General features: G+C 66.6%; 1 protein-coding gene across 2 annotated transcripts; it reads left to right on the top strand.

Annotated features, from left to right (window-relative positions):
• Positions 1 to 1,590: 1,590 nt before the first annotated feature.
• Positions 1,591 to 20,270, top strand: EPPK1 (epiplakin 1). Of its 2 annotated transcripts, XM_072774835.1 has the most exons (3): positions 1,633 to 1,648; positions 3,503 to 3,626; positions 6,064 to 20,270. In XM_072774835.1, exon 3 carries the CDS (start codon positions 6,116 to 6,118, stop codon positions 19,658 to 19,660), a length of 13,545 nt encoding a protein of 4,514 aa, XP_072630936.1. In that variant the 5' UTR covers positions 1,633 to 1,648; positions 3,503 to 3,626; positions 6,064 to 6,115; the 3' UTR covers positions 19,661 to 20,270. The 2 variants fall into 2 exon arrangements, with proteins under 2 accessions (XP_072630935.1, XP_072630936.1); XM_072774834.1 differs by lacking the exon at positions 3,503 to 3,626 and having other exon boundaries at positions 1,591 to 1,648.
• The last annotated feature ends 1,913 nt before the right edge of the window (positions 20,271 to 22,183 follow it).

Genomic DNA, 22,183 nt, shown 5'->3' with positions numbered 1-22,183 from the left:
CTGGGCTGCAGCTCCTGGTCAGCTTGGGGGTCTAAGGAGGACAGTCACCCAGGCTCGCCCCCAGGTGTCCTGGGAGAGCTGACCTGAGGGCTACCACAAGAAACAGGCATGCAGAGAGAGGACCAGGGGCACCAGGACTTGCCCGTGCCCAAGCACGTGCGAGACAGGCCTGGCCAGCCTCATACTTCCTTCTCGCAGTGAGGGCCGGGCACACTCCTGGATTTCATGGCTGGGCAGCAATGCTACCTGGATGGCTTGGCCATGGGAAGGAGTGGCTCCAAGGCACTTTCTGGGCCACAGGCCACAGCCAGCATAGCCACGCTTCCCTGCAGGACATCATGAGCAGTGTCCTGGTGCCTGGTGAGCCGGGCTGGGCATGGTTGCAGGTGGCCCTGCATACCTTGCTGGGACATGGGTCCATGTCAGAGCTCACTAACCTGTTGGGGTCAGGGTTCTCCAGTGGCCAGGAGCAGCCACAACAGGGCAAGTGTGGGCCACATGGATGGGGGCCAGCACACGGGTGGCCAGAGGGTAGCGCCGGGTCGGGGAGCCTTGGGTGGGCAGGTGTGAGTGTGGGCCTGAGGTGGGGGTCAGGGAGGGCCGCCCCAGCAGTCCAGACCCCACTGCACAGGGACCTGTCAGAGGTGGCTGGGGGCCCTCAGTGAGCACCTGGTAAGGAACAAACCAGGCAAAGGTGAGGGCTAGGGGAGCAGGGAGGCCGAGCCCTCAGGGGGGACCACTGGCTGGAGGAGAGGCCTTGTGCTCTGCCCTGAGGGGCCGAGGGGCACCAGTGCTGCCCGTCCATCTAAAATCTCTGGGCAGGGGATCCCTGGGTGGCTCAGCAGTTGAGCGCCTGCCTTTGTCCAGGGTGTGGTCCTGGGGTCCCAGGATCGGGTCCCACATCCCACTCCCCACAGGAAGCCTGCTCCTCCCTCTGCCTGTGTCTCTGCCTCTCTCTGTGTGTCTCTCATGAATAAATAAATAAAATCTTAAAAAACAAAAAAATCTCTGGGCAGCGTGGAGGTGGACCAGCCAAAAGTCCCGTGAGCAGGCTGGCCTCCAGGGTTCTGGGCCTCTACCCGCAGTGCAGACCCAGAAGGCAGGTGCTAGGATGGGCTCCCCAGAGGGGCCACTGCTCCTGGATGGGCAGGGGACCTCCTGGGAGCCGTACTGGACTGCTGGGGGCGGCCTAGCCCGGGGGCCCCTGAGGACACGGGGCTCACCACACAGTGGAGGGGCCGGGCCCGGGGAGCGATCCCGGCCCCGCCTCGGCGCATGCGCAGCGGCCTCCAGCCCGCAGGTGTGGGGTCCACCGTGAGGGCGCTGCATTGCCTGCCCCAGCTCCTTCACCGCGCTCCCCCTGCGCCCACCTGGGTCCGCGCTCTGGGGCGGGGCCGCCGAGGACGGACCGGGACGAGGGGGGGGGGGGGCGCGGAGGTCCTGCGCAGGGGTGCGGCTGCCGAGGGGCGCCCTGGGGCGTGGGCGGCCCGCGGGGTTCCGGGTGCCCGCCCTCCGCACCCCCGCCGCCGGCCGGCCGGGTCACCCCAGAGGAGGGCGGGGCGGGCCCGGGAGCGTTTAAATCCCGCCCCGGCACCGCAGCCCAGCAGCGAGTCGGGGAGCGCGTGCCCGGAGCGCGCCGAGCGGGCAGGTGGGACTCGTGGGACTCGCAGGCCGGGCGTGGGGACGGGAGCCAACCCCAACCCCCTGCGAGCACGCGGGGCTGGGGCCCGGGGAGGCGGGGGCCGCGGAGGCGGGGGTCCAGGGAGGCTGAGGACCCGGGACGCCAGGGACCCAAGGAGGCTGGAGTCAGGGGAGGCAGGGGCCCAGGGAGGCTGGGGGTCCGGGTAGGCTGAGGACCTGGGGAGGTGGGGACCCGGGGAGGCTGGGGGCCTGGGAGGCTGGGGCCCGGGGAGACTGGGGTCCAGGGAGGTGGGGGGGCCGGGGAGGCTGAGGTCCAGGGAAGCTGGGGTCCTGGGGAGGTGGGGGTCCAGGGAGGCTGAGGACCTGGGGAGGTGGGGACCCGGGGAGGCTGGGGGCCTGGGGCCCCGGGAAGCCGGGGTCCAGTGGGGCGCACATGGGGGCGGCCTGGAGCTGTGGACTCAGCTGTTCCTGGCTCAGCAGTGACCCCCCTACGGCCCTGGTGGGCGGCGGTGCAAGTTGTGTGGGACACCAGGGCCGCGTGGGACACCAGGGCCACATGGGACACCAGGGCCGCGTGGTCCTCCGGTCCTCCGGGGCCCTTTGCTCTCCCGCCGCAGCTGCGGCTCTGGGCAGGCCCTGCAGCTCCGCTCCTCTCCGGCCCCCACCTTGTAGGTGGGGCGGCGCCCACGGAGGTGGGTGGTGCCAGGTAATTAGGCTGACAAATTGAGGGGCAGAGCTGCTCCCCCGGGCACCCGGTGGCTATCCAGGGTGGGTGAGCACAGGGGCACCCGCCTACACCTGTCCAGGCCCCAGGGAGGCAGGCCCGGGGCTCTCCCGCCCCACACCCCCCTCTGGCGCCGGTCTCTGCCCCATGAAGGTGGGTGGGCCCTTCCCGCAGTTGCCCACCACCTGGGCAGTGGGCAGGATTGAGGCCCCCCTCGACCGGGCATCTGCTGGCTTCCTAGCTCTGTCCTGCCCTGGCTCGGTGCCCGGCCAGCCTGCCCTCTGCCCGGCTTGCCCAGGCTGGAGAGGGGCTGCCCTGCAGGGTGATGACAGATGGAGGTCCACACCCAGGAATGCGGACTCACCCTCCTCAGGAATTGCCTTCCCTCCCCCTGCTGCCTGGGGGCCACGGAGCCGAGCCGGGGCCACTCCAGGGAAGCCCTCCTCCCCTCCAGATTCCACTTTCCTTTCTGGAAAATCTGCTCAGCCTCCCTTGTCCAGCCCCAAGGCTACTAGTCCCTTGGGTCACACACAATGCCCACATCTGCTGGTGGCCACCTCTCTAGGACGCCCATCTTTTGGCTCCTGTGACATTGGGCTTGCCTGAGTCTCCCACCCGTGAAACCCTCCCTCTCCCAGCCCCCAGGCCCTGGACAGTGGTCACCAGCCCTGTTCTGTCTCTCCCAAGGTCCCCACTCCCGGGATCATCTTCATGTCCCACCTGGGTAGAGTCCAGGGAGACTGTTCCAGGCTCAAGGTCACTGTACGGGGGTGTGGCCCGGCTACCTGGGGCACTGGACGCCCTGGCCTAGGCCCGCACTTCCTGCTCTCCCCCTCCCTCTCGCCAAGAATCCCATTTGTGCAGAACACTGGAACCTCCTGTTCCCCGAGCTTATACTGGCTCTACTTCTCCTGTCGGGGCACTGCCCCCACCCCCACCCCCGCCACAGCCTGTCTGGCTCTGGGCCAGCTGCCCACGTCCAGGCCAAGGGCCACCCGACAGCCCTGCTCACGTGGCTGCTCCTGCCCCCGCCGGGGCCCAGCACCTTCCCTTCCGTGCTGGGTAGTGGGGTAGGGCTCTTCTCTCTCGACCCTGTGGCCCGCCAAGGGAAACACACGTTCTTCTCACTGCCCCCAGCCCTGCAACCTGGCGTGACAGCCGGGCCTTGGGCGGGGCCAGGTGCTGCTGTGTGTGGTGCCCTTAGACTCTCGGACCCTCTGAAGGCAGCCCTGGCACGAGGCACACGGTGTAAAGGAAACGTGTGAGTGTTTGGTACAGGAGGGCAGTGAAACGTGTGTCCAGGTCGGGGGCCAGGAGCCGTGTCTGACACTGGGGGTATTAGGGAGCGGCCAGGAGGGCCCTGTGGAAGGAGAGCTGGCCCATAATGCAGTCTCACCTCCTGTGGGAAGGGGGTCAGGGCAGTCGCGGCCGCCCCACCCGCCCCCAACGCACGTCTGCAGGGCTTGGCAGTCGTCTGGGGTGTGAGCACACCCTCACCCCTGAAGTCCCCTCGGGTGGCAACACTTGTCTGTTAGCTGCCAGAACCTGTCACAGACCCCACCTCCTCCTGGGGGGCAGGTCACTCTTCTTCTGGCCTCTTGGTCTTGGACACAAGCAGTTAGAGGGTCCTGGTGGCAGCCATGGCCTTCAGCTCAGTGGGACTGTAGCTGTGTCCCTGGAAGGAGCCATCATCCTCTGGGACTGACCACAGAGCTTCAGGGACAGGGACTGGGGTCAATGGGGGGGGGGGGGGGCACATCGGCCTCTGTCGCTTGGTTCCTGGAGCCATGTGGTCCATCTACAGGGACAGGTGCATCACGTTTTAGGTGGATCCCGGGGATGGGGCCACCTGGGAGCTGGTGCTTCGGCTTGTCTACAGCGCCCCTCTCTCGACAGCTCCCTGCCTGCCCCGCACTAGAGACCAGAGCCTCTTCATTGGTCACTGAGAAGGCCCAGGTGCCCACGTGGGCTTCAGATGCCCAGCTGGCCGCTCGCAGCCATTTGTGATCTTCTCCCAAAGCCTGGTCACTGAGCAGCACCCCCACCCACTGCACTCTGTGCCTCGTACTATCCCACTATGGAAGCCGCGGGCCCGGGCACCCCAGGGCCCAGCTCCCGTGGCCAGCCAGGTGGCCGTGTGCCCCTCCAGAGCCCCGCTCCGTGTCTGCCTGGCCCTGGTGCCGGCCACCTGAGCTTCTGAGCAGCATACGAGCTCCCAGGGTCTGGGAGGCTCAGGCCCCACATCTGTGTGGGGATTTCAGCACCTCCAGAGGCTCGCAGGAAGGACCGAGGCCAGTCGAGGGACTAAGCCAGTGCAGCCCCAGGAAGGGCAAGGCAGTGGCGAGCAGATCCTTGTCCCACGGCCTGCGTGGGGCACGGGCCGAGCTGGTTTGCCCAACGGGCCCCTGAGCAGCCGACCAGCACCCACTGGGGCTGCGGGGTGTGGTTCTGCAGAAACTGGGTGTGGGTGGGGCGGGGCGCGGGCCGGGAGGGAGGCCACAGCTCCCTGGGTTGTCGAAACGATCACCATAACCTGGGCGGCTGAGAACCACAGAAACTCCTCTCACGTTGGAGGGGCCCGAGTCTGGAGCGAGTGCTTCCGCACTGGGTGGCGGGCGGTCGTCGATGCCTCTGGGCTTCTAGCTCCAGACGCCCTTCATGGGCGGCCCCCTTCGTCTCTGCCTTCCTGTAGAGACCCCAATCATGTCAGGGATTGGGGACCTCCCTACCTGTGACCTCAACTCACACTTGCAAAGATCCTCTTTCCAAAGAAGGCTAGACGGGTAGGTCCTGGAGGGTAGGACTGGGATGTATCTTTTGGGGAGACATGATTGAACCCCACAGGAAGGAGATGGGCGTGGGTGAAGCAGGTTGCTGTGCAGGTGTGATAGAGGATGGAGGTAAGGCACTCGTCACCGCTGCTCAGAGGATGGGGCACCCAGCGGTCTGCTGAGAGGGGACAGCCGTGAGGCTGCTGGGGCTTTGAGCCAGCTGACGGGGCCCAGCGCCTGGCCATTCCTGTGGCTCCTGCAAGACCAGCGCATAAGCACCGAGTCTTTGCTCTCTCTGGCCCCCGGGGCCAGGTGTGAGCACAAAGAGGCCATCGCCCACAGAGCACCGGGGTTGGGGTGCCAGGCTGAGGCAGGAGACCCTGAGCCGTTCTGCTGGAGCTCAAGGGAGGTTTGGGAAAGAAGAGGCGACAGCACAGAGGGCCAGGGCAGGGTGGGGGGGTGGAGGAGGTGACTGGGATGGGGAAGGGTACCAGTGTCCCTGAACCTAAGGGGTGGCAGGGTGGGGGAAGAGCTTTGGGGAGCACAGGGGAGGCCTGTGAGGCTGGAGGCTGTGAATTAGATGTGGAGGCTGAGGGTGGGTAGGGCCACAGACCAGGTGGCACAGGGCTGAGCCCGCCGGGAGCATGCAGGCCCCTCCAGGCCCAGGCCCACCGCAGGACCCTGGGAGGGAGGCTGGAGGATGGCCTCCAGGAGAGAACAGAGCCCACACCTCCTGGAGGCTCCTGGTTGGCCTGGGGTCCCTCGTGGTTCCTCCTGGGACCCCAGGGGCCAGGCAGAGGACTCACTTGGATGGTGATCCCCATCCCCCAGGAGGCTGAGTCAGGGTTTGGGACTGACCCTCTGCCTGTTTCCCTCCTGCCTGCCCCGGCCATCCCACGGTCCCTAACAGCCTTTCTGCCCCTACAGGGAGCAGACACAGTGGACCTTGGGTGAGTGAATTCTGCACGACCTGCCGGACATGATGAACGGCCATGCCTCTCCTCCTCCTGACGCCCTGGCTGCCAGCAGCACTGCGCTGACTGGCCCCAAGACCATGAAGGCCATGGCGGGAACCAGCACACCCTCCAGGCCCCGGCCCCAGCCCCAGGCAGCCCTATCGGCCCAGTCCAAGAGCATCGCCGGGGTGTACGTGGAGGCCTCTAGCCAGGCCCAGAGTCTCTATGCCACCATGAAGCAGGGCCTCCTGTCCGAGGAGCTCGGGTTGGCTCTGCTGGAGGCCCAGGCGGCCACTGGGGGCCTTGTGGACCCCACACAGAGCCAGGTACTCTCTGTGTCTGAGGCGGTGCAGCAGGGCCTGGTTGGCCTGGAGCTGAAGGGAAAGCTGCTGGCTGCTGAGCGCGCGGTCACTGGGTACCCCGACCCCTACGGTGGCGGGAGGCTGTCCCTCTTCCAGGCCATCAGGAAGGAGGTGGTAGATAGAGCACAGGGCTGGAGATGGCTGGAGGCCCAGCTGGCCACCGGGGGCCTGGCCGATCCCATCCGGGGAGTGCGAGTGGCCCCAGAGCTGGCGTGCCAGCAGGGCCTCCTGGACCAGGAGACGTGGCACGTGCTGCTGGAGTGCAAGCCCGGCTCCGGTGCCCCTGGCTTCCAGGACCCTAACACGCTGGAGTGGCTGTCCTACCGCGAGCTGCTGGGCAGGTGTGTGAGAGCCCCCACTACAGGGCTGGCCCTGCTGCCCCTCAAGATCACTTTCCACACCCTGAGTGGGGCAGTGAGCTTGGCAGAGCTGCTGGAGGTGGGGATCCTTGATGAAGAGACTGCCCGGGGCCTTCAGGAGGGCAAGCTGGCCGTGCCAGACGTGAGCGCACGGGCAGACGTGAAGCACTACCTGCAGGGCACCGGCGGTATAGCAGGGGTCGTCCAGCTGCCCGCCGGCCACAAGAAGAGCATCTTCCAGGCCATCACCGAGCACCTGCTCCCGATGGGCACGGGGCTTCTGCTCCTGGAGGCTCAGGCCGCCACCTGCACGCTGGTGGACCCAGCCACCGGCCAGTGGCTAAGTGTGGATGAGGCGGTCAGGTCAGGCCTGCTCGGCCCAGAGCTCCACAGGAAGCTCCTGGTGGCAGAGCAGGCGGTGACGGGGTACCATGACCCCTTCAGCGGCACACAAGTCCCCCTCTTCCAGGCCATGAAGAAGGAGCTGGTGGACAGGACCCTGGCATTGCGGCTCCTGGATGCGCAGCTGGCCACAGGCGGGCTCGTGTGTCCAGCCCGCAGGCTCCGGCTGCCCCTGGAGGCCGCCCTGCGCCTTGGATGCCTGGACGAAGAGACTCAGCAGTGTCTGTCCCAGGCCGCTGGCTTCTCGGATCCCAGCACACAGGAGAGCCTTGGCTACGGGCAGCTGCTGGCCCGCTGCGTCACTGACCCAGAGACAGGGCTGGCCTTCCTACCTCTCTCCCACGGGCCCCCTGGAGACGAGCCACAAGGATCCCCGTTCATTGACCACAGCACCCGGCAGGCCTTAAGTGAGGCCACGGCCACCGTCTCCGTGGGCAAGTTCCAGGGCCGGCCCGTGTCACTCTGGGAGCTGCTCTTCTCTGGGCCCGTCCCCGCGGAGCAGAGGGCAGCACTGGCTCAGCAGTACAGGGACAGCGCCATCTCGGTGGAGGAAATGGCAGCAGTGCTGACGGCCGCCCTGGAGCAGGCTGCCGCCGTGGCCAGGACCACCTTTGCTGGGCTGAGAGTGCCCGTGACACCAGATGAGCTGTTGAAAGCCGAGATCATTGAGCAGGATGTGTACGAGCGGCTGAAGCAAGGGCAAACCACAGCCCAGGAGGTGGGCAGGCTGGCCTCGGTCCAGAAGTACCTGCGGGGCACTGGCTGCATCGCTGGCGTGCTGGTGCCTGGCTCCCAGGAGCGGCTCAGTATCTACGAGGCTCGTGAGAAGGGACTTCTCAGGCCGGGCACGGCTCTCATCCTCCTGGAGGCGCAGGCGGCCACAGGCTTCATCCTTAACCCAAAGGAAAACAAGAGCTCTTCCGTGGAGGCGGCCCTGAGGGCTGGCCTCATTGGGCCGGACGTGTTTGCAAAGCTGCTGTCGGCCGAGCGCGCCGTCACCGGCTACACCGACCCCTACACCGGCGAGCAGATCTCGCTCTTCCAGGCCATGCAGAAGGAGCTCATCGTGCGCGACCACGGCATCCGCCTGCTGGAGGCCCAGGTCGCCACGGGCGGCATCATCGACCCGGTGCACAGCCACCGGCTGCCCGTGGACGTGGCCTACCAGCGCGGCTACTTCGACGAGGAGATGAACCGCGTGCTGGCCGACCCGAGCGACGACACCAAGGGCTTCTTCGACCCCAACACGCACGAGAACCTCACGTACCTGCAGCTGCTGGAGCGCTGTGTGCTCGACCCCGACACGGGGCTCTACATGCTGCCCCTCGGGAATGCGCAGACCCAGCTTGTGGATGGTGCCACCCAGCAGGCCTTCCAGAGCCTGCTGCTGTCGGTGAAGTACGGGCGGTTCCGGGGGCAGACGGTTTCTGCGTGGGAGCTGATCAACTCCGAGTGCTTCAGCGAGGACCAGAGGAGGCGGGTCCTGCAGGACTACCGGCGGCACAGGGTCTCCCTGGAGCAAGTGGCGCAGCTGCTGGAGAGAGAGATAGGGAGGGGGCTGGACGTCACGCTGCCCACGCTGAGGGGCCGCGTCCCTGCCCACCGGCTCCTGGAGGCCCGTATCATTGACCAGGAGCTCCTGGACCGGGTGCTGGAGGGGGTGGTGAGCCCCGAGGCTGTCCTCCACATGGACCACGTCCAGAGGTACCTGCGTGGCTCCGGTGCTGTGGGCGGCGTGCTGCTGCGACCCTCCGGCCAGCGGCTCAGCCTCTACGAGGCCATGAAGCAGAAGCTGCTGGGGCCAGGTGTGGCCCTAGCCCTGCTGGAGGCTCAAGCAGCCACTGGAGGCATCAGTGATCCCCAGGGTCTAGAGACCCTGTCGGTGGACGAGGCTGTGCGCAGGAGACTGGTGGGGCCAGAGCTGTACGGCAGGCTGAGGCAGGCTGAGGATGCCGTCACTGGGGTCCACGACCCCTTCTCAGGGAAGTTGGTATCCCTGTTCCAGGCCATGAAGAAGGGCCTGGTCCCCCTAGAGCAGGCTGCCCGCCTCCTGGATGCCCAGGTGGCCACGGGAGGGGTCATTGACCCCACAGGCCACTACCACCTCCCCCTGCCTGTGGCCACCCAGCGTGGCTACATCGACCAGGAGATGGAGATGGCCTTGTCCAGCTCCTCCGAGACCTTCCCCACGCCAAATGGCCAGGGACACACCAGCTATGCCCGGCTTCTGGAGCAGTGTCTGAGGGACGAGGCTTCTGGCCTTTCCTTCCTGCCCCTGCCAGAAAATGCTCCTGCTGTCCCCACTGACGAGCAGGTCCAGGAGACCCTGCAGGGGGCTGAGGACGGCATGTCCCTCTGGGAGCTACTGGGCTCTTGCCACTTCACCGATGAGCAGCGCAAGAGCTTCTTGGAGGACTTGCGGGTGGGGAAGACCACCGTGCAGCAGCTTCACGGAGCGGTGCAGAAGCGGGTGCAGGAGGCAGAGCTCCTGGCACGGGCTCGTGTCACGGTGCCCGGCCCGAGGGGTGAGGTTCCTGCCGTCTGGCTGCTGGATGCGGGCATCATCACCCAGGAGACCCTGACGGCCCTCGCTCAGGGCACGCAGTCACCTGCCGAGGTCGCTGAGCAGCCCACCGTGAAGCGGCACCTGTGGGGTACGGGCTGTGTAGCTGGCGTGCTGTTGCGGCCGTCAGGGATCAAGGTCAGCATCAGCCAGGCCGTGAGGGACGGCCTCTTGCCTGAGGGCCTGGGGCAAAGGCTGCTGGAGGCCCAAGTGGCATCTGGCTCGCTCATCGACCCGCTGACCAACCAGAGACTGTCGGTGGAAGGTGCCGTCCAGGCCGGCCTGGTGGCTGGGGCACTGAGTGAGCAGCTCCGGCAAGCTGAGAAGGCCATGGCCGGGTACACCGACCCCTACTCCGGAGGCTGCCTTGCCCTGTGGCAGGCCATGGAGAAGGGGCTGGTGCCCCGAGGCGAGGGCCTCCGCCTCCTACAGGTGCAGCTGGCCACGGGGGGCGCGGTGGACCCTGGCCACGGGGTGCACCTGCCCGAGGCGGTGGCCTGCAGGCTTGGTCTGCTGGACAAGCAGGTGAGCCGGGTGCTGACCTCAACAGACGAGGACAGCAAGTTCTTCTTTGACCCCAGCACAAAGGACAAGGTGACATACAGCCAGCTCAAGGAGCGCTGTGTCCTGGACGCTGACACCGGCCTATGGCTGCTGCCGCTCGCCCAGGACATGGTGCTGGAGGTGGATGAACATACACTGCTGGCTCTGAGGGCCATGAAGGTGCCCGTCAGCACCGGGAGGTTCAAGGGTCTCAGCGTGTCGCTGTGGGACCTGCTGCACTCCGAGTACGTCGGCTCCAACAAGCGGCGAGAGCTGGTGGCCCTCTGCCAGTCCGGGAGGGCCACAGCCCTGCGGCAGGTGGCAACGGCAGTCACCGCCCTGGTTGTGGCTTCAGAGACACAGCCCTCGCAGGCCACCTTCAGAGGACTCCGGAAGCTGGTATCAGCCAGCGACTTGTTCAGGTCCCGGCTGATTGACAAGGAGACACTGGACGAGCTGAATCAGGGGAAAAAGACGGTGCAGGAGGTGACAGAGATGGGAAGCGTGAGGCGGTACCTGGAGGGAGGCAACTTCATCGCTGGGGTCCTCGTCCAGGGCACGAAGGAGAAGATGAGCATCTCTGAGGCCCTGAGGAGGCACATCCTGCGGCCTGGCACGGCCCTGGTGCTGCTCGAGGCGCAGGCGGCCACGGGCTTCCTCATCGACCCCGTGCGCAACCAGAGGCTCACTGTGGAGGAGGCGTTCGCCGCAGGGATGTTTGGCCAGGAAACCTACCGGAAGCTGCTGTCGGCCGAGCGCGCCGTCACGGGCTACACCGACCCCTACACCGGCGAGCAGATCTCGCTCTTCCAGGCCATGCAGAAGGAGCTCATCGTGCGCGACCACGGCATCCGCCTGCTGGAGGCCCAGGTCGCCACGGGCGGCATCATCGACCCGGTGCACAGCCACCGGCTGCCCGTGGACGTGGCCTACCAGCGCGGCTACTTCGACGAGGAGATGAACCGCGTGCTGGCCGACCCGAGCGACGACACCAAGGGCTTCTTCGACCCCAACACGCACGAGAACCTCACGTACCTGCAGCTGCTGGAGCGCTGCGTGCTCGACCCCGACACGGGGCTCTACATGTTACAAATTGTAAAGAAGGGAGAAACCTACATTTATACTGATGAAGCCACAAGGCAAGTTCTGCAGTCCCAAACCACGGAAATGCACGTGGGGAGGTTTGCCCATCAGAAGATCTCCTTCTGGGACCTGCTGTCCTCTGAGTACTTCACCGAGGAGAGGAAACGAGAGCTCGTCCAGGAGGTCAGAGCCCAGAACGTTCCCCTGGAGCAGCTGTTGGAGATCATCACTGCTACCGTGGAAGAGACAGAGGAGCAGTACCGAGGCATGAAGGTTGCAGCCATTGGTGGAGAGGTGACAGCTGCAGAGTTGTTCAATTCTGGAATCATTGATAAAAGGACCCTGGATGCCCTGTCCAGGGAGAAGTCTGGGGCGCAGGATCTCAGCCGCATGGCGCACGTCAGGACCTATCTGGAAGGCCGTGGCTGCATCGCGGGGGTCACCGTACCCTTGACCCAGGAGGTGATGAGCTTGTACGATGCCAGCAGGAAGGGACTCATCCCCATGGGGTTTGCAGTTCAGATGCTGGAGGCCCAGGCAGCCACTGGCTTTGTGCTGGATCCCTGTGGCCAGAGGAAGCTCTCTGTGCAACAGGCCGTGGCTGAGAGCCTGGTGGGAGAGGAGTGGCAGGCACGGCTTCTGGAGGCAGAGAAGGCCGCCCGAGGCTACACGGACCCAGCCACAGGCTACACCCTCTCGCTGTTCCAGGCCATGCAGAGGAAGATGGTCAGAAGAGAAGACGCACTGAGACTGCTCGAAGTGCAGATGGCCACAGGGGGTGTCATCGACCCACTGCACCACCACCGGCTCCCCCTGGACGTGGCCTACAGACGCGGCTGCCTGCACCAGGACACATACCCACTCGTTTCAGATCAGAGGCACATGAGAAAAAGGTTTGTGGATCCAAACAATCAGGAGAGGGTGACATACCAACAGCTACAGGAAAGGAGCCAGAAGGAAGCAGAGACGGGCTGGGCTCTGTTCATGGTAACTGGGGACACCCAGCGCTCCAACTATGACGATGAGGCCACGAGGAGGGCCCTGGAGGCAGAGAAGGTCCAGGTCCAGGTGGGAAGGTACAAGGACCAGACGCTCTCAGTGTGGGAGATGATGAACTCTGAATACGTGACCCACAAGAGGAAACTCGAGCTGGTGAGAGAATACAAAGAGCATGTGAACCAGGTACTGGAAGAAGCAGGAAACGTCATTTTACAAATAATAGAGGAGCAAGAAAAAAGCAAGAAACAACTATGGTTCCCAGGAATCCGAAAGCAAATCACGGCTGTAGAGCTGTTCAAGGCAGCCATTGTCAGCAAAGAGCTGCTGGACAACCTGGCCCAGGGCACCAAGACCCCGCAGGAGGTGACCGAGATGGACTCGGTCAAGCGCTACCTGCGCGGCACGAGCTGCATCGCGGGCGTGCTGGTGCCCGCCAAGGACGAGCCCGGGCGGCAGGAGAAGATGAGCGTCTACCAGGCCATGTGGAAGGGCGTCCTGCGGCCCGGCACGGCCCTGGTGCTGCTCGAGGCGCAGGCGGCCACGGGCTTCCTCATCGACCCCGTGCGCAACCAGAGGCTCACCGTGGAGGAGGCGGTGGCCGCGGGCCTGGTGGGCGGCGAGATCCAGGACAAGCTGCTGTCGGCCGAGCGCGCCGTCACCGGCTACACCGACCCCTACACCGGCGAGCAGATCTCGCTCTTCCAGGCCATGCAGAAGGAGCTCATCGTGCGCGACCACGGCATCCGCCTGCTGGAGGCCCAGGTCGCCACGGGCGGCATCATCGACCCGGTGCACAGCCACCGGCTGCCCGTGGACGTGGCCTACCAGCGCGGCTACTTCGACGAGGAGATGAACCGCGTGCTGGCCGACCCGAGCGACGACACCAAGGGCTTCTTCGACCCCAACACGCACGAGAACCTCACCTACGTGCAGCTGCTGCGCCGCTGCGTGCTCGACCCCGACACGGGGCTCTACATGCTGCAGCTGGCCGGCGGGGGCTCCGCCGTGCACCAGCTGAGCGAGGAGCTGCGCGGCGCCCTGCGTGACGCCCGCGTGGCGCCGGGCCCGGGCGTCGCCCAGGGCCAGAGCGTCTCGGTCTGGGAGCTCCTCTTCTACCGGGAGGTGCCCGAGGGCGAGCGGCAGGACCTGCTGCGCAGGTACCGGGCGGGCTCGCTGACCGCGCACGAGGTGGGCGCCGCCCTCACCGCGCTGCTGGCCCGTCGCGACCCCGCGAGCCCGGGCGCGCGCCCCCCGGACCCCCGAGGGGCCCTGCGTGCCGCCACCATGGAGGTCAAGCTGGGCCGCCTGCGGGGGCCGGCGGTGCCCGTGTGGGACGTGCTGGCGTCCAGCTACGTGAGCGGCGCCACGCGGGAGCAGCTGCTGGCCGGGTTCGGCTCGGGGACGCTGGGCTTGGCCGCGCTGACCCGCAGGCTGACCACCATCATCGAGGAGGTGGAGGCGGCCGGCGGGCCCGAGCGCGCCCCGGGCGACGCCGCCGGCGTCCAGCAGGAGCCGCGGCCGGCCGGGCCCGGCGGCGACGGCGGCAGGGGCGCGGGACCCTCCCCCGGCGAGGCCGCCACCGAGCCCGCCGGCGGCCCCCAGGAGCAGGCCCTGCGTGCCGCCACCATGGAGGTGCAGGCCGGGCCGCTGCGCGGGCAGCGGCCCTCCGTGTGGGACGTCCTCTTCTCCTCCTACCTGAGCCGGGCCCGGCGGGACGAGCTCCTGGCCCAGCACGCGGCCGGCGCCCTGGCGCTGCCGGGCCTGGTGGCCGTCCTCACCCGGGCGGTGGAGGAGGCGGAGGAGCGGCTGAGCAAGGTGACCTTCCGCGGCCTGCGGCGCCAGGTGTCGGCCTCCGAGCTGCGCTCGTCCGGGATCCTGGGCCCCGAGACCCTGCGCGACCTGGCCCAGGGCACCAAGACCCCGCAGGAGGTGACCGAGATGGACTCGGTCAAGCGCTACCTGCGCGGCACGAGCTGCATCGCGGGCGTGCTGGTGCCCGCCAAGGACGAGCCCGGGCGGCAGGAGAAGATGAGCGTCTACCAGGCCATGTGGAAGGGCGTCCTGCGGCCCGGCACGGCCCTGGTGCTGCTCGAGGCGCAGGCGGCCACGGGCTTCCTCATCGACCCCGTGCGCAACCAGAGGCTCACCGTGGAGGAGGCGGTGGCCGCGGGCCTGGTGGGCGGCGAGATCCAGGACAAGCTGCTGTCGGCCGAGCGCGCCGTCACCGGCTACACCGACCCCTACACCGGCGAGCAGATCTCGCTCTTCCAGGCCATGCAGAAGGAGCTCATCGTGCGCGACCACGGCATCCGCCTGCTGGAGGCCCAGGTCGCCACGGGCGGCATCATCGACCCGGTGCACAGCCACCGGCTGCCCGTGGACGTGGCCTACCAGCGCGGCTACTTCGACGAGGAGATGAACCGCGTGCTGGCCGACCCGAGCGACGACACCAAGGGCTTCTTCGACCCCAACACGCACGAGAACCTCACCTACGTGCAGCTGCTGCGCCGCTGCGTGCTCGACCCCGACACGGGGCTCTACATGCTGCAGCTGGCCGGCGGGGGCTCCGCCGTGCACCAGCTGAGCGAGGAGCTGCGCGGCGCCCTGCGTGACGCCCACGTGGCGCCGGGCCCGGGCGTCGCCCAGGGCCAGAGCGTCTCGGTCTGGGAGCTCCTCTTCTACCGGGAGGTGCCCGAGGGCGAGCGGCAGGACCTGCTGCGCAGGTACCGGGCGGGCTCGCTGACCGCGCACGAGGTGGGCGCCGCCCTCACCGCGCTGCTGGCCCGTCGCGACCCCGCGAGCCCGGGCGCGCGCCCCCCGGACCCCCGAGGGGCCCTGCGTGCCGCCACCATGGAGGTCAAGCTGGGCCGCCTGCGGGGGCCGGCGGTGCCCGTGTGGGACGTGCTGGCGTCCAGCTACGTGAGCGGCGCCACGCGGGAGCAGCTGCTGGCCGGGTTCGGCTCGGGGACGCTGGGCTTGGCCGCGCTGACCCGCAGGCTGACCACCATCATCGAGGAGGTGGAGGCGGCCGGCGGGCCCGAGCGCGCCCCGGGCGACGCCGCCGGCGTCCAGCAGGAGCCGCGGCCGGCCGGGCCCGGCGGCGACGGCGGCAGGGGCGCGGGACCCTCCCCCGGCGAGGCCGCCACCGAGCCCGCCGGCGGCCCCCAGGAGCAGGCCCTGCGTGCCGCCACCATGGAGGTGCAGGCCGGGCCGCTGCGCGGGCAGCGGCCCTCCGTGTGGGACGTCCTCTTCTCCTCCTACCTGAGCCGGGCCCGGCGGGACGAGCTCCTGGCCCAGCACGCGGCCGGCGCCCTGGCGCTGCCGGGCCTGGTGGCCGTCCTCACCCGGGCGGTGGAGGAGGCGGAGGAGCGGCTGAGCAAGGTGACCTTCCGCGGCCTGCGGCGCCAGGTGTCGGCCTCCGAGCTGCGCTCGTCCGGGATCCTGGGCCCCGAGACCCTGCGCGACCTGGCCCAGGGCACCAAGACCCCGCAGGAGGTGACCGAGATGGACTCGGTCAAGCGCTACCTGCGCGGCACGAGCTGCATCGCGGGCGTGCTGGTGCCCGCCAAGGACGAGCCCGGGCGGCAGGAGAAGATGAGCGTCTACCAGGCCATGTGGAAGGGCGTCCTGCGGCCCGGCACGGCCCTGGTGCTGCTCGAGGCGCAGGCGGCCACGGGCTTCCTCATCGACCCCGTGCGCAACCAGAGGCTCACCGTGGAGGAGGCGGTGGCCGCGGGCCTGGTGGGCGGCGAGATCCAGGACAAGCTGCTGTCGGCCGAGCGCGCCGTCACCGGCTACACCGACCCCTACACCGGCGAGCAGATCTCGCTCTTCCAGGCCATGCAGAAGGAGCTCATCGTGCGCGACCACGGCATCCGCCTGCTGGAGGCCCAGGTCGCCACGGGCGGCATCATCGACCCGGTGCACAGCCACCGGCTGCCCGTGGACGTGGCCTACCAGCGCGGCTACTTCGACGAGGAGATGAACCGCGTGCTGGCCGACCCGAGCGACGACACCAAGGGCTTCTTCGACCCCAACACGCACGAGAACCTCACGTACCTGCAGCTGCTGGAGCGCTGCGTGCTCGACCCCGACACGGGGCTCTACATGCTGCAGCTGGCCGGCGGGGGCTCCGCCGTGCACCAGCTGAGCGAGGAGCTGCGCGGCGCCCTGCGTGACGCCCGCGTGGCGCCGGGCCCGGGCGTCGCCCAGGGCCAGAGCGTCTCGGTCTGGGAGCTCCTCTTCTACCGGGAGGTGCCCGAGGGCGAGCGGCAGGACCTGCTGCGCAGGTACCGGGCGGGCTCGCTGACCGCGCACGAGGTGGGCGCCGCCCTCACCGCGCTGCTGGCCCGTCGCGACCCCGCGAGCCCGGGCGCGCGCCCCCCGGACCCCCGAGGGGCCCTGCGTGCCGCCACCATGGAGGTCAAGCTGGGCCGCCTGCGGGGGCCGGCGGTGCCCGTGTGGGACGTGCTGGCGTCCAGCTACGTGAGCGGCGCCACGCGGGAGCAGCTGCTGGCCGGGTTCGGCTCGGGGACGCTGGGCTTGGCCGCGCTGACCCGCAGGCTGACCACCATCATCGAGGAGGTGGAGGCGGCCGGCGGGCCCGAGCGCGCCCCGGGCGACGCCGCCGGCGTCCAGCAGGAGCCGCGGCCGGCCGGGCCCGGCGGCGACGGCGGCAGGGGCGCGGGACCCTCCCCCGGCGAGGCCGCCACCGAGCCCGCCGGCGGCCCCCAGGAGCAGGCCCTGCGTGCCGCCACCATGGAGGTGCAGGCCGGGCCGCTGCGCGGGCAGCGGCCCTCCGTGTGGGACGTCCTCTTCTCCTCCTACCTGAGCCGGGCCCGGCGGGACGAGCTCCTGGCCCAGCACGCGGCCGGCGCCCTGGCGCTGCCGGGCCTGGTGGCCGTCCTCACCCGGGCGGTGGAGGAGGCGGAGGAGCGGCTGAGCAAGGTGACCTTCCGCGGCCTGCGGCGCCAGGTGTCGGCCTCCGAGCTGCGCTCGTCCGGGATCCTGGGCCCCGAGACCCTGCGCGACCTGGCCCAGGGCACCAAGACCCCGCAGGAGGTGACCGAGATGGACTCGGTCAAGCGCTACCTGCGCGGCACGAGCTGCATCGCGGGCGTGCTGGTGCCCGCCAAGGACGAGCCCGGGCGGCAGGAGAAGATGAGCGTCTACCAGGCCATGTGGAAGGGCGTCCTGCGGCCCGGCACGGCCCTGGTGCTGCTCGAGGCGCAGGCGGCCACGGGCTTCCTCATCGACCCCGTGCGCAACCAGAGGCTCACCGTGGAGGAGGCGGTGGCCGCGGGCCTGGTGGGCGGCGAGATCCAGGACAAGCTGCTGTCGGCCGAGCGCGCCGTCACCGGCTACACCGACCCCTACACCGGCGAGCAGATCTCGCTCTTCCAGGCCATGCAGAAGGAGCTCATCGTGCGCGACCACGGCATCCGCCTGCTGGAGGCCCAGGTCGCCACGGGCGGCATCATCGACCCGGTGCACAGCCACCGGCTGCCCGTGGACGTGGCCTACCAGCGCGGCTACTTCGACGAGGAGATGAACCGCGTGCTGGCCGACCCGAGCGACGACACCAAGGGCTTCTTCGACCCCAACACGCACGAGAACCTCACCTACGTGCAGCTGCTGCGCCGCTGCGTGCTCGACCCCGACACGGGGCTCTACATGCTGCAGCTGGCCGGCGGGGGCTCCGCCGTGCACCAGCTGAGCGAGGAGCTGCGCGGCGCCCTGCGTGACGCCCGCGTGGCGCCGGGCCCGGGCGTCGCCCAGGGCCAGAGCGTCTCGGTCTGGGAGCTCCTCTTCTACCGGGAGGTGCCCGAGGGCGAGCGGCAGGACCTGCTGCGCAGGTACCGGGCGGGCTCGCTGACCGCGCACGAGGTGGGCGCCGCCCTCACCGCGCTGCTGGCCCGTCGCGACCCCGCGAGCCCGGGCGCGCGCCCCCCGGACCCCCGAGGGGCCCTGCGTGCCGCCACCATGGAGGTCAAGCTGGGCCGCCTGCGGGGGCCGGCGGTGCCCGTGTGGGACGTGCTGGCGTCCAGCTACGTGAGCGGCGCCACGCGGGAGCAGCTGCTGGCCGGGTTCGGCTCGGGGACGCTGGGCTTGGCCGCGCTGACCCGCAGGCTGACCACCATCATCGAGGAGGTGGAGGCGGCCGGCGGGCCCGAGCGCGCCCCGGGCGACGCCGCCGGCGTCCAGCAGGAGCCGCGGCCGGCCGGGCCCGGCGGCGACGGCGGCAGGGGCGCGGGACCCTCCCCCGGCGAGGCCGCCACCGAGCCCGCCGGCGGCCCCCAGGAGCAGGCCCTGCGTGCCGCCACCATGGAGGTGCAGGCCGGGCCGCTGCGCGGGCAGCGGCCCTCCGTGTGGGACGTCCTCTTCTCCTCCTACCTGAGCCGGGCCCGGCGGGACGAGCTCCTGGCCCAGCACGCGGCCGGCGCCCTGGCGCTGCCGGGCCTGGTGGCCGTCCTCACCCGGGCGGTGGAGGAGGCGGAGGAGCGGCTGAGCAAGGTGACCTTCCGCGGCCTGCGGCGCCAGGTGTCGGCCTCCGAGCTGCGCTCGTCCGGGATCCTGGGCCCCGAGACCCTGCGCGACCTGGCCCAGGGCACCAAGACCCCGCAGGAGGTGACCGAGATGGACTCGGTCAAGCGCTACCTGCGCGGCACGAGCTGCATCGCGGGCGTGCTGGTGCCCGCCAAGGACGAGCCCGGGCGGCAGGAGAAGATGAGCGTCTACCAGGCCATGTGGAAGGGCGTCCTGCGGCCCGGCACGGCCCTGGTGCTGCTCGAGGCGCAGGCGGCCACGGGCTTCCTCATCGACCCCGTGCGCAACCAGAGGCTCACCGTGGAGGAGGCGGTGGCCGCGGGCCTGGTGGGCGGCGAGATCCAGGACAAGCTGCTGTCGGCCGAGCGCGCCGTCACCGGCTACACCGACCCCTACACCGGCGAGCAGATCTCGCTCTTCCAGGCCATGCAGAAGGAGCTCATCGTGCGCGACCACGGCATCCGCCTGCTGGAGGCCCAGGTCGCCACGGGCGGCATCATCGACCCGGTGCACAGCCACCGGCTGCCCGTGGACGTGGCCTACCAGCGCGGCTACTTCGACGAGGAGATGAACCGCGTGCTGGCCGACCCGAGCGACGACACCAAGGGCTTCTTCGACCCCAACACGCACGAGAACCTCACCTACGTGCAGCTTCTCCAGAGAGCTATTCTGGACTCAGAGACTGGTCTGTTATTTCTTTCCCTGGAGTAGATTCACCCTTTTTGTGAATTGTGTGGATATCCGTTTAAATGTTTTATGGTATTTCTTCCATCTTGAGAAATTCTGATTTTTTATGTTGTTGTTCTCTCTGCCTTGTATTTTACACATCTGGTGATAATACGTTTTCATTTCCCTTCCAGTTTCTGCACCTTCCCAGTTTTGTGGAAACAGAATTATATGTTTCTTTTCATTATTTGTGTTTATGTCTCCTGGAATCATTTTATTTTTTAGTGCTTTTGTATATCAGCCGTGGAATTTTGTTACCTTTTCTATAAACATGTTGCACTGGGCAGCTGCGTGGCTCAGTGGTTTAGCGCCCCCTTTGGCCCATGGTGTGATCCTAGAGTCCCGGGATCGAGTCCCCTGTTGGGTTCCCTACAGGGAGCCTGCTTCTCTCTCCTTTCTTGTGTGTCTTACACTATCTCTCTGTGTCTCATGAATAAATTAATAAAATCTTTAAAAGCAAAACATGTTGCGTTTAAATTTAAGATGCCTTTCTCTTGTTTTCTTCTTTTTTTTTTTTATTGGCAATATGACAATGAAGTGTATACAATCACGTTTTATATTCCTTTTTTCATTAAATGTTTTTGCTTCCACTTAAGCAATGTCTCCTGCCTGTGGATTATTGCATTTTGTATCGTTCAGTGGTCTGTGGCTCTCTGTGGTCCCTTTGGTGTCCATGCTTCCCACTGGTGTGCTGAGTGAAGCCTAGCTGAATGTGTCTCCTGGTAGATTGAGTAACTAGCATGTTTTGGAGCTAGATCCTTTGTAATTTACAGAGAAATGTTATGTTAAGAAAGGTCTTCCCTTTTCAGATTTTTGAGCATTCAGGTGTTTTGTTTTTAATTTTTTAAAGATTTTATTCATTTATTAATGAAAGACACAGAGAGAGAGGCAGAGATGCAGGCATAGGAAGAAGCAGGCTCTATGCAGGGAGCCCCATGTGGGACTCGATCCTGGGACTCCAGGTTCACGCCTTGGTCTGAAGGCAGATGCTCAATCGCTGAGCCATCTAGGCGCAGAGACTTTGGATAGGGGATGCCTGGGTGGCTCAGCGGTTGAGTGCTCCCTGCGTGGGGCCTGCTTTCCCCTCTCCCTGTGTCTCTGAGTCTGTGTGTGTCTCTTATGAATAAATAAATAAAATCTTTGAAAAGAAAAAAGAAAAAAAGAAAAAGAAATAAATAAAAAAGGGGGGGATCCCTGGGTGGCTCAGTGGTTTAGTGCCTGCCTTTGGCCCGGGGCACGATCCTGGAGTCCCGGGATGGAGTCCCACCTCGGGCTCCCAGCATGGAGCCTGCTTCTCCCTCCTCCTGTGTCTCTGCCTCTCTCTCTCTTTCTCTCTCTCTCTCTATCATGAATAAATAAATAAATAAAAATATTTTTTAAAAATTTAAAAAAATAAATAAAAAAGAAAAAGAAAAAGAAAAATCTTTGAACCTCAGGCATTAATTAAAGCGTGTGTCTATGGGACAAGGCATCCTGGCTGGTCTCCCTCTTTACTACGAGGGTGTTCTGAGCAGGTGAGGGACATTTTCCAAGTACCTCCTGGTGCTAGGTGGAAGCGAGGACACAGGGAGCAGGGTGCTGCAGTGGTCCTTGTGAGCAACGCTGGTCACATAAGGATGATAGCAGTGGGGATGGTAGAAGAAGGGGTCACACGCCATATATGGTGTCATCTGGGGAAAATAGAGGTGTCCCTATAGACTCGGATACAGCAGTGGGGCTAAGGACGTTGGCACAGAGATGCAGTGGGAGTTCAGGGCTGGGGTTGGAGTTTGAGAGAAGGTACATGTGTGTACCAGTTCTCTCCCTAGAAAGAGAGAATGAAGGAGGGGTGAGAACTGAGCTGGTGTGCGACGGGGAGACCATGGGCAGGCAGTGGGGGCTGTGGGGTAAAGGGAGATTTAGAGAATTGTAGAGCATGTGTCCTGTTGACATGGCCACAGGGCCCATGAAGAGCCTCCTGGAGAGAAAGGCGCTGTGCGTCAGGAGGGCCCTCTACTTTAGCCTCCTCCTATGGGGGGGTGTGGGGAGCTATCCAGGGGAGGGGAAGAGAAGGGAGGAATTTGCCATTTCGGATTGTGGAATGGTGAATACCTGCAAGCGAATAGGAAGAACAGAACTACAGGTAGTGGGATGTTTGTGATCCTGAATTAAAAGCGGCTGGTCAGCCTGCTGACCATCCCTCCCCTGCCCGGCCCACGTGTTCATGGGGGGGCGGCGGTCGCTCCAGGAGCAGGGCCTCCCAGATGCCCACCCCAGGTCCCGCCCGCCCGGACCCTCGGCGGCGCCCCACCCTGGACCGGCTGCAGCCCGAAGCCTGGACTCGGAGCCGCCATCGGGGGCTGTGTCTCGGGGTGTGTGGAGCAGGAGCGCGGTGCGGAAGGGGCGCACGGAGAACCTGCGGCTCCTAGAGCTGGGCCCGGGCGTGTCCCGGAGCCCTGACCCGGCCCCACGCAGGTCGCCGGGCGGCCAGGGAGGACCCGACGTGCCCGGCTGCAGGCTGGCACCCAG

Source organism: Canis lupus, chromosome 14 (assembly GCF_048164855.1).
Source record: "Canis lupus baileyi chromosome 14, mCanLup2.hap1, whole genome shotgun sequence".
Lineage (NCBI taxonomy): Eukaryota > Metazoa > Chordata > Mammalia > Carnivora > Canidae > Canis > Canis lupus.
Note: the sequence above shows the minus strand (reverse complement) of the source record. Positions and strands in the feature narration are given on the sequence as shown.

Excerpts from the sequence above, each read along its gene's own strand:
- EPPK1 (XM_072774834.1), top strand. The coding sequence starts at position 6,116 with ATGATGAACGGCCATGCCTCTCCTCCTCCTGACGCCCTGGCTGCCAGC.